Source organism: Anguilla anguilla, chromosome 3 (assembly GCF_013347855.1).
Source record: "Anguilla anguilla isolate fAngAng1 chromosome 3, fAngAng1.pri, whole genome shotgun sequence".
Lineage (NCBI taxonomy): Eukaryota > Metazoa > Chordata > Actinopteri > Anguilliformes > Anguillidae > Anguilla > Anguilla anguilla.
Window position 1 is genome coordinate 24955099 of NC_049203.1, and position 13101 is coordinate 24968199.

At 45.3% G+C, this 13101-nt stretch overlaps 1 protein-coding gene across 18 annotated transcripts in view; it reads right to left on the reverse strand.

Moving 5' to 3' along the window:
• caska (calcium/calmodulin-dependent serine protein kinase a) overlaps nucleotides 1-13101 on the reverse strand; it is a 159287-nt gene that overhangs the window by 17606 nt on the left and 128580 nt on the right. For 8 of the 18 annotated variants that reach the window (XM_035407849.1, XM_035407839.1, XM_035407843.1 and 5 more), the window contains 8 exons: nucleotides 11084-11161; nucleotides 6458-6538; nucleotides 4438-4626; nucleotides 3664-3742; nucleotides 3083-3168; nucleotides 2749-2817; nucleotides 1448-1516; nucleotides 37-72 (listed from right to left, as the gene is read on the reverse strand). In XM_035407849.1, coding sequence (XP_035263740.1) covers nucleotides 37-72; nucleotides 1448-1516; nucleotides 2749-2817; nucleotides 3083-3168; nucleotides 3664-3742; nucleotides 4438-4626; nucleotides 6458-6538; nucleotides 11084-11161 — 687 coding nt within the window. Of the gene's footprint in view, nucleotides 1-36; nucleotides 73-1447; nucleotides 1517-2748; nucleotides 2818-3082; nucleotides 3169-3663; nucleotides 3743-4437; nucleotides 4627-6457; nucleotides 6539-7151; nucleotides 7200-11083; nucleotides 11162-13101 lie in introns of all 18 variants that reach the window. The other 10 variants (XM_035407833.1, XM_035407834.1, XM_035407831.1 and 7 more) reach the window with 3 other exon arrangements.

The following is a 13101-nucleotide window of genomic DNA, read 5'->3' on the forward strand; positions in this document are numbered from 1 at the left end:
TGGGCCCCGTCGGTAGGGGTTTAGAGCTCTATTCACCTGTCGTCCTTTTGGCTGGATAGTAGCCGGCAGGTCCTGCAAAGGAAAGCCCAGCGGTGACAGAGAGATCGGCCGTTAAGTGGGAGGGAAGAACGGTCAGAGCAAACAAGATCAAACAAGAATGATTCCACACAAAAGTTTATCACGCAGTGGTGTCTCGCAAACATCTGTAACACACTAAAACCAGGCTTTCAGACAGTGGGAGGGGGGAGAAAAAGATCCCAAAATGCTTCAGGCAGGCTGTGTTTAGATGAAACACCGCTGCTGCTGGAGCTCGGCCTCCTCGCAGCGAAGCAAGCTGAAGCAGAGAGCAGGCAAGCGTCCTCAGCGCCACACCGAGTCAACACTGCGTTTGCGGGCCCCGCCTCCTCACAAGCTCCGCCCCGGGGGCGGGGCCTCCCAGCCCCCCTTCCCCCGGAGCTCTCATGCTCAATTGGTTAGGATTAAGTTGGGGGGTAAGCCTCCACTACAGCCATGCTACGTACAGCGCTTCGCTTCGGGCTCTGGGCTGAGGTAACTGCGCGGGATTTGCTCTGATCCGCTGGATGATGCTGGGATGTGTGTCTCTGATGAGCGTGTTTTCAGGGGGGGCTTAGACGAGTGCGCCTCTTGGCGTTTTGTAGGTAAAAAGCTCGTAGAGGAGCGTGTGCGTGCAGGGTTAAAGTCGGCCTGCCGGGGTGTTTCCGACAGGAGTCGATGCGAGCGAGAAGCTGATCAGGGGCATTAGGGGAAGATCAGAAAGAAGAATCCCATCAGGTTACGGAAAAAAAAGAGAATACCCCAGAAAATCTCAAGTAACAGCTGTATCCCGCTATAATCTCATAAGCTGCCAAATGCGCGTGGGCGTGTCTGCATGTGGGCCTCCGTCTGTATGTGTGTGTGTGTGTGTGTGTGTGTGGGCTGTGTCGGAGTACCGAAAGGGGCTATAGAATGCATGGGTCACAGCAGCAGAGAGCACACCAATTTGAGAACTGAGATAGCGGAAGCTAGGATCATTTATGTTCAAAGCTCTCGTTCTCTTCAGGAGGGCCGGCTCTTCCCCGAGTTGTGGCGGCGGGGGGCTTAATCACGCGTCACCTCGTCGTCCGTCTTCGATTCCGAACCATCTCATTTCCAGCCCAAATTGTCGACGCAAACAACTGCGTGTTCGAGGTGCGATCACCATTCCATTAAGGTGAGAGAATCAACGTGTGATCAACACTGGTAAACTGAACCCAAAAGGGAGCCTGATTGACACCTGGTATAGACACATACATAACTAAGAGATAATCAGAAATAATCAGCGATCACCATGGGGGAAGAATAACTGTCTCAACTGGGGAAGAATAAGTATCCCAATTGGGGTGGGAAGGGGTGGGGGGGGGGGGGTAGTGGTTCTGGGTACAAGTTGGGGAATCATGGGAGTCCTTACCAAGATAGAACTGTTAATGCTGGAGTGGCCGTTAGCGGGTGACTGTCTGGAGGTGGGAGGGGACTCTTTCTGAAATAGGACACAGAGTTCAGCCAATCACAGCCACCGAGCTCTTCGCACTGAAACACAGGAGACGTGAGAGAGAGAGAAACGCCGACAGCGGCCTACCCAGGGGGACCAAGCGGGGGAAAACAACAGTTCACAATTCAATACCAGGGGGAGGGGAAAATGGAGGAAACGAGGCAGGAAAACTATTCTCTATCATGGGCCTATACTTATACCACACAGCAAGGATAAATCACAAATACATACATAACAGGAAACGACATCAAAAACCGCTGGTTCTGTGATGTTAACCAGCTGCACTTATCCTTATAAACTTATCCCTTATAAGGTTTGTATCCTTCTTATTTTTAAATAAATGGTGATTTGACATTTTGAGGCTGTTGAAAAGGGTACCCCTTGTACTGTAATTTCTTTTCTCACCACTGGGTGGGATCTGGTCATGCTAATCGCTGATATTTTTCACACCTTTTTCGGCAAGAATACTTCTTGTGCTAATATTTTGTGCTTTTCTTTTGGAGGGTTTCAGTACAATCAGTCAAAAACTCTGTGAACAATCAATAAACAACAGACAAAACCATTTGCACCTCAAACAATGAAAGGACCAAAAACAGCAATACACAAATCCATTGGTGGTAAATTACAAACGCAAAAACCAGACCTCTATCGGATCTGCTTTAACACTGGGTATAAAAGCATAGGATGATTAAAAGAGAGAGACTGTTATTCGAGGCTCAGACAGACACACAGGACTACCTTTAGCTACCAGCACGAGCTCCAGGAGGAGCAGAAAGCTCTATTAGGCCGGAAACGGGCGAGAGTGCGACCCTACGGTCGAGATTGTGATTGGCAGGTTTCGAGCGAGGGAACAGCAGGCCTCCTAACGGGACAGCTCTCGTGGGGGGACCTGTCGGCAGGGGTCGTCCTAGAACAGGTTGGGCCCGTTCTCTGACTGTTCCGGTATCTTGGTTGTGAAATTGGTGTGCAGCGTCTGACCCTGTCTGTCTGGTCAGGACAGAAACCCCACCCATGGGGGGGGGGGTGGGGGTGGGGGAGGAGGAAGCGTTACGACAGCCACCAGCAGGCAGTTAGTCACAGGGCTATGAAGGCGGGAGGGGGAGGGGATGTCCACCACGACAAGGGACTCCAAACACAAGACCACGAAAAAGGAAGGAGGACCTAAAGGAGGGGGGTGGGGCTGGAGGGGTTGGAGAAATGGGCGGGGCCAGGCCCGTTACCTCACAGGACGAAGACTGCGTGCGGTAGCTGGGGACAATTTTGAAGGTGATACTGCCCCGCATTTCCCTCTGTGGAAACAAAAAACCGGTATTAGTTGGCATTCGCAAACACACCACTTTTATTGTTTGCACACGTAAAATGTTTTTTCTCTGTATTTATGAGATACTACATGTAATGAAGGCATAGGGGAAACCTTGACACAGTTTAGAAAAAATGAATTAGCTAATGAAGGACTTTTTATAATGGCTTGTAGTGCATGCTGGTGTACTATGTATATTTAGAACATGTTTCCCACAGTGTGCTCAACAGAATGTCCACGCCGGACCACCTCACCAACATCTTTTGCAGCTGCTCCACTGTTTGGTTAGCTACGCTGATCCCGTTGATTTCCCTAATTTCATCTCCAACGTGCAGCGTTCCTGGAGAGAGGGAAGAGAACAGCCTATTTTAAAACAAGGCAATGGTAGCAGAAGTAAAACAAGATAGAGGGATACAAATTCTGTAAACGAGTTCATTTTGACATCACTTTCAAAATTGGGAACGATACTGAGTTCACGAAGCAGGATTACTCAGTTAGCAACAGTACTGAGTAAAACCCTGAACCCTCCCAAATCTGGAACATGGACTAAAGTAAAAAGGGCTGTTTCCGGTTCTACTCATCCCAGTAACCAAGCTAACTCTGTAATCCTGCTGAGAAATAACCCCCTGAACTACCGTAATTCTCAATATGTTCCTACTGCTGCTGGCTGTGTGTGAGCAAAATAGAAGATGGCATGTCAGAGACAGTGCCCTGCAACCTTCACAGCGACTATGCTCGGTCTGGAGGGAGTGGAGAGTGGGGTGGAGAGGGGAAGGGTAAGTGTGTTTGGGTGGTGCTGGTGGTAGGTTGGTTTTGGGGGGGTGGTGCCAGGTACCTTGTCTGTGGATCATGCCCCCGTGCATAATTCGGGCCACGATGCAGTGATTTAGGTCATTCATCTTCAGAGTGATGCCCTGGGCGAGAGCAGAGAAACAGAATTAAGGTACTTGCATACATACAGGACCAGGTCATCCTGAGGGGCGTGGGCCTGGACAGCAACACCTGGAGCTACACATACAGGGCATCCAATCACAAAACAGCACCTCCACATGAAGATCGACCAATCGGAAAACAGAAACACTACATAAAGATCAGACAATCACAAACGACACAGCAGCTCAGGATGCCATTACTGCAGCAAAGGCAGATTGAATGGGCATCCATGTATTAACAACAGTGTATGCAGGTGGTGTGAATATGAATGTGGGTGCATCTGTGTGTGTGTGTGTGTGAACTTGTAATACTATCTTTGTGAGAACCAAATGTCCTCACAAGGACAGAAAGATGAGGAAAATTACACTTCACGAGGCTGTTTTAGGGTTAGGGGTTAGGGTTACAATTAAGTTAACGTTAGGGTTAAGGTTGGGCATGTAGTGGTTGGGGTTAGGGTTAGGGTTAGAGGTTACAGAAAGAATGTAGTCAATGGGAAGTCCTCAGAAGTATAGCAGTACAGGACTGTGTGTGTGCGGTTATTCTCTGTAGATGTAACTGAGTATTTATAAATCTAAGTGTGGTGTGAACGTGTTGCGTCTGGGTGCGTATGTGAATGCATGTGTGTCAGAGGATGGCTTTACGAGAGTATGCAAATGTCTCAGACAGCCTGTGTTACCATGGGCTCGTCCGTGTTCTTCTGAAACTGGACCAGTCGCACCCGGGTCACGTTCTCCAGGTCCATGTCTCCGTTGGCGCTCTCGGGTGAGTCTCCGTTCAGGTAGGGCGAGGTGGGCGGTGGCGTGACCCGCAGAGCTTCGTCGCTGTACACCTCGTGTGCCACCACATCATGGGTCTGCAGTAAGGCCTGGGGACCCACGAAAGCACCCTTATTCAACCCTGTCCCACAGCACGGAGACTACAGAGCCACGCTGAGTATTAACATTATTGTTATTACTGCACGGCCAAACCCCAGAATTAGTTACTCTGATGGCACTGCGCGACTGACAGACTGACTGGCACTCGTGTACGCACGCACACAGAGAGTGCACGCACGGAAGCGCACATACACATATCTAGACATCAATCGTACGCACTTATCTCAGAAACTCGCAGCCCTGTGCCTTCTGAGACAACTTGTTCAGGGTGAAGGGAGGACACCGAGGTGAGCAACGGGGAAAAGGGAAGCGAACGCGCATTAGCATGTAGAAACCCAAATAAGGCAGTACAGAAGGAAACCTCGGCGTGACCTCCCAGAGCGGCGGGATTCCTCCCGCGTGCTGGCGCAGGGGAGGGGTGAGACGGGAACGCAGACGCCCCGCCGTCTCCAGTCAAAACTGGGCCTTCGCCGCAGGCAAGAAACTAGGCATTTCATTCAGAAGGCGGCTTCTTCTGCAGCAGCAGGCAGAGAACTCAAAAGCCCTGCAGACTGGCTAAGCACACCTGTGCTGCGCTTTTTACTAATGAGAGAGTTTGTAACTGCGTCTCCACAGTGAAAAACACCAGCAGACCAGCTTGGAATGCGCATTCTGTGGGACCTGCTAATGAGCAGGGGGGGCTTTCTTTGTTACCACAGTGCAAGAAAATGCCAGGGGCTCAGACAACGCAGCAGAACGGTTTGCAACTGCCCTTGGTCCAATACTGGATATACAGATAGGGAAATTTCACCAGAAAACAGCATTAGGCGAAACACGGTGATGCAGCGTGTAGGTCCAAACTGAACTGGGTTAAAATTCCATTTCAATTAAGCTGATTGAAGAAATGAAAAACAACATCAGTTCACAGATCAAAAAAGGCCATAATAATGCCTCTTTTCTAATTGCTTGTAATGTTCTGTAATGATTTTTAAAAAATAGAATTACAATTTGATATATTCCCTGAATTGTCAATGGAATCAACCCAAGCCCCGCTAGCAACAATAAATAAATAAAGAACTTCTCACAAAATTTCCTACTGCACTCAACTCCACTTAGACTTAAACCCTTTCAGTCTGTGAGGAGCACAGGTCATCCACAAATGTCCTCCATCGCACTCTATTTTGGGCCACTTTCTCAATTTCCTTCTGTCAACTTCAGCCAGACAGTAAATAGAGTCCTCCACCCGTCTATCGATTCATATCCGTCCGCCCTTTCATACCACTCCGTCAGCACCTTTAGCACAGAGAGTCCATATCACAGGGGACTGGCCTACGGGGAATGACTGATGTAGGAAAGGAAGTATCAATCAAAAGAGTGACAGTTGTCTCCTGACCTCCCCCCCCCCCCCCCACCCCCCCACCCCGCCACCCCCCCAACTTCCCATATGCGTTCCCAAGTTTTAAATCTCTGTTTAAAAACATATTATTTCATACTGGCTTTCAGTTCATTTTTCTTTCATCTCCTATTTCAGCTTTTCATTTTTATTCTTTTATATTTATATCTTTGTGAGCCTTATGTATATTTTGATTAACTCAGTTGTTACTTTGTCTTCATAGGATGACATGTATTTGCAGATTCCAATACGTTTTAATAGCGTCTGCAACTGTGTGCTTGTGGAAAGCATGATAAGAAAGGTACTGTATAAATAAAGCTATTATTCTTGTAATTCAAAATCAAATTATTATTATTTTTATTATTCTCTCCCACCCCCCACTCAAGAAATCTGCCAGCAGAGAATCTAATTACTGAAAATGCATTCTGGGTCATTTTTTCCCTGCTCACCATGAAATGAGGTTGTGTGAGGATCCGCCTCAGCTCTTTAGCGTCAGTGTTCTCAGGGTAGCAGGAAATCTCTTCCAGTACCTGCAGGAGACAGGGAGGGGAATGAGGTCAGGCTTTCCACCCTCCACGGCAGCCCCTAGCGCATGCTAACGTGCTAATGTACTAACATCGCGATGAACCGGCAGCGCAGGCAGCCAACACACAGCTCATGCTGCCGAGCAACCCTCAGCTATGGCAACGGAGACCACTGCCGCACTTCTTTTTCTTCTGTCGTCGAATGATAACCCACATTGCCTCACAGCCACCGAACTCTCTGTCACTTGTGATTTAGCACAGTGCTGTATCACACACATGTACCTGAGTACCGATGGGTGGTGGGGGGGGGGGGGGGAGGGGGGTCGATAGGAGGAAACCAAATCTTACGTCAGTCCCACTTCTCGCGAACTTCACACAGACCTGTCCAGAAGCCTGCATGAACTTCCCTTTATTTTTATACTTGGATGTCTTGACAATATGTCCAAGAGAGCCAATCCACACCAGTATAAGACAACAGATGATACGATTAAGACAAATAATATAACAGCTGGTGACAATGAATCTTCTTCGATGCCTGTTACAATACCAAAATACATTAAAAAGAGAGAGAGAGAGAGACAATGACAAGTTAAAAGTTTTGAAAATGTCTTCGGCTTACATATTCCAGATGTTTCAAAGCTGTGCTCGCTCCATCTTCGGTGGAATTCTTCACGAGAAGACACAGGAGAGTTACACACTGTACTGCTAGTCTCTACAAGAGGGTCATACTCAATCTGTTACAACTCCCCAAGGGGCAGGGCTTTCACCACAACCATCAGCCAATCAAAGAGGATCAGTGAAGGGTTATCCTTATGCCCTGCCCACTTCCAGTTGGCCCAAGGTATTAAAAAACAGAGCTCAGGAAAGGATAATTTTAAAGCATTGCAGTATTGCTAGTGATTGTCAGTAAAGCATAGAGATGCAAAGAATAAGTTACTCTAAGAGATGGCCTTTTGATTGCTATCAGGATTGGTCATGTTTTTCATGGTGTCATCATCACGGGGATGTGGCCTGATACACCAATCACGGGTGGGAAAACAGCACCACACAGGTACGACTCTTTAATGAAATGGTACCTCACTGTTCCAGATGTAATGGAGCAACCAGGCATAAAATGCCAGTACAGAGGTAAAATTCCATTGGGTAAAGGACGGGTGAATGAAAGGAATATGAGCCTATGGGAACCCCCGACCTGAACAGCGCCACCCCGGCTGCAGAGATCTACAATGGGGAGGGGGGTGATGATTGCCGTCTTCTGCCTGTGGATGAGTTTCAATCAGACCTGGGTCAAATCAGTATTACTAAATTTGTAAACGATTGCAAAACATTAAGTTTATTTTACCATGTCTGGAGAACAGAGAAAAACATACGAAAGAAGAATTTTGTTCTAAATATTGTTAAAATATTTCCCCTTTAGAACTGTTGGAAAATATTTTCAGAGTTTATGATGACCTGTTGGTTTTACAGTGACAGGTCTAGAGGCATCACTGAATTCTAGTACAGCATGAAGAAACATGTGTCTCCATAGGCTGTCCATACGAACACATTTGTTCTATGCCATTTATTTACAATGAACCTTTTCTGGGGGCTATGTATAAAAAGTGCTATCATTTCTTAATGGTGAAATGGAAATATATAAAAACACCGTTTATTAAAAGCCAATAATCTTAACTTCAAACATATTTGAATTGTTTCATTACAAATGTAAAATTGTGGCGTTGAGCCAAGTCATGAAAAAAATGATATTACATGCGCACTGTATATGACCCAGGTCTGGTGTGCGTGTGCGTGTGTAATGTTACTCATCTCGTCTTAGTTTCAGTGTTTTGGCATACTGTTTTTCTGCTACTGAACGAGAATATTTTAATAATTTAGCAAGGAGGACTTTGACTGAGTTTGCATGTTATATGAGTACTGGGAAAGGTTTAGCAGGGTTTGTTAGTCTTGTTGGTTAGTAGTGACATGGGTAGGGGTGACACGGGGTAAGATATTAGGTAAAGAAGAGGGACATACTAAAGGGATTACCACTGTTAAAACCATCTCACAACATTTCATACAACAGCCTGTTGGTTTTATGCCTTTTCCTAGTCTCCAGGCTTCTCCTGATTCTAGATATTTTGAAAAGGGCAAAACCTTGAAGCATAAATTCTTAATTTTGCTGTTTAAATTTACAGACACTGAGTGTGCATTATTTAGTCTCAAAACTGTACATGAGGGAAATGAAAGTTTTGTGTTTACACGGGTACTTCTGTTATTTAGCAGTTTCACATATTGAGGTCTTCATACGCTTCTCTTATTATACACAAAATCTCAGTGCCTGCAGGCCTTACACTCTTCTGAAGGAACCAGATCTCCTTATATAGCAATTTCCTTTGCCTAGCCTCTCCACTACTTCACCAAACACAAACTCCTGAGGGGGGCGTCATGTTGTTTAAACGTTTTATTCACCATAAGGAAAAGCACTTTCATCTTGACATTTACCAGGTCCTTTTAGGGGCTTCTCCCATTCCATAAAAAAATGTTAAATAGACAGCAGAGGTTCATAAATGCAGACTGTGAAACCATCAAATAAGAAAAGATCAAGTGATGAAAAAACCTAATGAAAATTACAATCAAACCAGCTACTGCATTTTGTTGTTTTATGGAATTTGATCAATTGTTTACGGATGTCAATAAATATGTGAAATGAATAAAGGAAATGTATATGAAGATTTTTCTGTAGCTTTTAATACGCTGATGATAAATGGAGCAAACTGTTTTATTGTACAGGGGCAGATGGGGTAACATGTTGGGGGAATGATCTGTGATATGCTAAAGACCTGAGAGTTAAGTCTCACTAATACTCAAAGCGCACAAACGTGGCTAAAGACAACGCCAGGATTAAAGACGGGCTCAAAGGATACTTGACCCGCAACGGCACAAAATCCCGTCAATAATGTAAATTGAGCCAAACACTAAAGCGGCCTCTGCCCTGTGTGAACTCACATACACCCTCATTTTAAATGCAGAATCAGAGCTCGTCTTTCTGAATGAGAAAACTTCAAAAACTCCAAAGCCAAAACTTTGAACTTCTGCCTTAAAAGCAAATGTATTAGGCTGCGATTAATTTTTACAAACTGGCATTCGTTGCTCCACAAGCTGAGGTCTTAAACCGTCAAACCCTGAAACCCTCAAGGCACAAGTTTCCTGTTAGGTGGTTGGTCAGTAGAACATTCCCCATTGCAAGCGCCATTCTACCCTGAGAGGATCTGCAGTAATTTGAGGGTAGGGGAAGGGAGGAGGGGGTGCTTTTCGGAATGGCAGGTCAGTTGCCAAGGCTGCTGGTTGCATTGTTGCACAGAAACATTCCAGTTTAAGGACAGAGGAAGAAGCAGCATGCAAGGGTCATTCCGGTTGACATGATCAGCGCATGATCAACATTGTCAGTACAGCAACATGGAAAGGAACACTGACTACATTACCAGAGACAGAATAAATGACAGAGCGCAAAAGGAAAAGACGAACAGCTTTTTAAACCTTTTCCACATGCCACAATTCATTCTTTGGGATCTTTAAAAATAAAAATCATTTATCAATTTTGGTCGATCAAATTGTGAGAAATTTGCTCAATTTCCGATAAACCACAACAAATAATCCAATAATTACTTACCATCGTGAATGCTGTCTGAAGAAAATAGTTAGGAACTGTACTGTTATAGGAAAAGGTTATAAAAATTGTCCTTCTACCCTCAGAAGATTCACCCAGTGAACCACACAGTTCTCATGGTACCCTGACTCATTTGGAGAAATGAAAAGATTGTGGATGATTTGAGTAGGACAGGACTAGGTGCGTTTTCCCTTCAAATCAATACAACATTTCATGGCATTTTCAGAATCCATGAAGGACCTTACTGTGGGTTTATAATAATAAGTCTAAATGAATTTTCAGAATGAGGAGCAAGGGTTGGGGTTTGACCAAAAAAGGCATATAATGATTTCAGATGAACTACATCTTCGGTTTAGCAGTACCTTCAACTGAAAATCAATTCAGAGCTCTCGAAACACTCAACTGCAACAAAGCAGTATTGCTCATATTGATATGTGGGACGCAAACAGACTAAATACAGACAACAGGCTATATACTTCAACTCTCTAGAGAATGGCTCACTAGAAACTCCCTAATAGCTATTAGTTTTAGAAAAAAAAACATCTAAATTTGCCCAAATATGATAATTGTATACACAAGTTATCTTGGGATTGGTTTATTTACTTTTTTTAAACAAACTTTGATTGTTTCTCTTTATGGAATTATTAAAGTTATGCATTCACAGAGAAATCACATCAAAGTATTTTGTGAGACTTGAACTTTAAAAAAAGAAGTCTTCATGACAGACTGACATGGGCTTTTATTCAGAGAGAACAACAATGTCCGCATTGGACGCTGTGTATGAGTCAGGTGACCAACCGAGGAACTGTGCAGCAGAGCATGTGAGGATCAGTACAGAGCCCATCAGTGCGGGGCACCCCAGTGGAGAGGGGGCTCCAGAGGGGACTCGGACAGGCAGCACTCACCTCTTTGGCTCTTTGGACGGCGTCACTCGGCGGGTTCCTGATCTGAGGGGAGGACTTCGTGTTGATCTTGTCATATAACTGCAAGGCAATGAGGGACACAAGGGATGGTTAGCGCTCTCCCTCACTTAACACCCGGGACCTCTGCCGGGCGAGTGCGCCAGAGGAGGGCTACGTTCGCGACAGACAAGTAACCAGACTCAAACCAGACTCAATAATTCTGCAGATGCGTTTCATCTGGAGGTTTAAAAACCCAGGCCATGTCTTTTTCACATTTCACCACAGTTATACTTTCACAGCTTTCTAGTCATTAAAAGTATTCACGGACAACATTCAAACTCATGACCTAACTCTCTGCTCTGCTGTCAAGACATCTTGAGTGTGCTCTGTTCTGCAGGCATCTGCTAGAGGAAGTGTTCACATGGCCATATGATGCTCGCCGGTTCATCTGCAGGGCAGTGATACTTTACAGCAACCTGACTGGCCTCAGAACTGCCCACATTTCTGTTTCACTATTATGTGTGTTCACCAATAGCTATTCCAGTGTGTTACCAAATACATGCTTCACCACCAGCCAAACAGACTCACATTTTATTTCCAGGGAGGGGTGAGTGTTATTGTTTTTATCTCTCACCAAATGGTGTGTTTGTGAGATGATCGCACTTTAAAGCTGGAGAAAGAAAAAAAAAAATTTATCCAGCACCTGCTCTGACCCCACCTGCTCATGTGGCTGAGGTGAGCTTCTCTCCCTCTTCACTGTAAAATGCTTCAAGACCAAAAGATGAAAGGCATTATATAAATGCAATCCATCAAACACCTGTCTGTGAAAAACCCCTAGAAACCCCTATTGTTGTCCGCCTTCTGACACTCATGCTTTATTCCCAAACAGGAAGCAGGTTTGCAGATTACATTTCACTCATATTAAGGAAATTCTGACCTGCACCTCAAGTGAAAGAGCTGCTATTCTCTTGCAGTGCAGCAACGAGCAAACACAGTACACATGTAGATCAAGACCAGCCCTTCTCAGATCAATGGCTACTATTAGCAGGAACTTTACAATATTTATTTCAACCAGATGCACACCAGATGCACACAGGGCAACTGCACAGGCCAGACTAGAAAGTGTCAAAAACAGACTTAGGCAGTATGATTAATATCAAACTATATTTGTGAATGAAAATAAGGCTTAAATCCAAAATATCATATTCTCTACTGCAGTGGTAACCAACCCTGTTCCTGGAGAGCTACCGTCCTTGTAGGTTTTCACTCCAACCCTAACGAAGCGCACGTAATTCAACTGCGAGATACTTAATTGAGCTGCTAATTAGTAGAATCATGTGTGCCAAATTAGGGTTGAAATGAAAACCTACAGGATGGTAGATCTCCAGGAACAGAGTTGGTTACCACTGCTCTACTGTATTTTCAATACCCAAGAGGCACTGGGAAATTCAGGTTCTTGTTGTTACCAGGTGCTTAATTTAACTGTGTAGTCAACTGCATTGATCAGTTAAAGCAGCTGATTAGACAGTTAACTCACCTCACCTAATTTCTTGAGTCTGAATGGGTGGTGGATTCTAAAGTGAAAACAAAAACAAGGAGACCCTGTGGCTCTACAGGACCAGGGGCCACAGTTAAAAAAACAAAAAACAAAAACAAAAAAAAACAAAAAACAATTATAAGCCATACCTAAAACACAATGCCTTTTCCATAATTTTTTAGGGGGCTTATCTTCAGATTAAGTTCGGAGGGTTAGTGTAGGGTCAATGGTTCTTATGGGGGGGAAAAGAGAGAGTTCACAATCTCTCTGATGGCAGCTGTTGTTTAAAAGAGAATAAAAATCCGGCGGCGCTTACGAGGACAGCTAAACAAAGGGGACGCCCGCTGAGCCCGGGGACATTCGCTTGGTGCCGTCACGCCCCACGCTCCGCACACGAACCCGCCGGTATTACCACGGCCCAGAGGGGGCCACGGGCTCTCCGGCTGGAAGCAAACGCACCCTTTCTCTACGCAGCGCCGTGTTA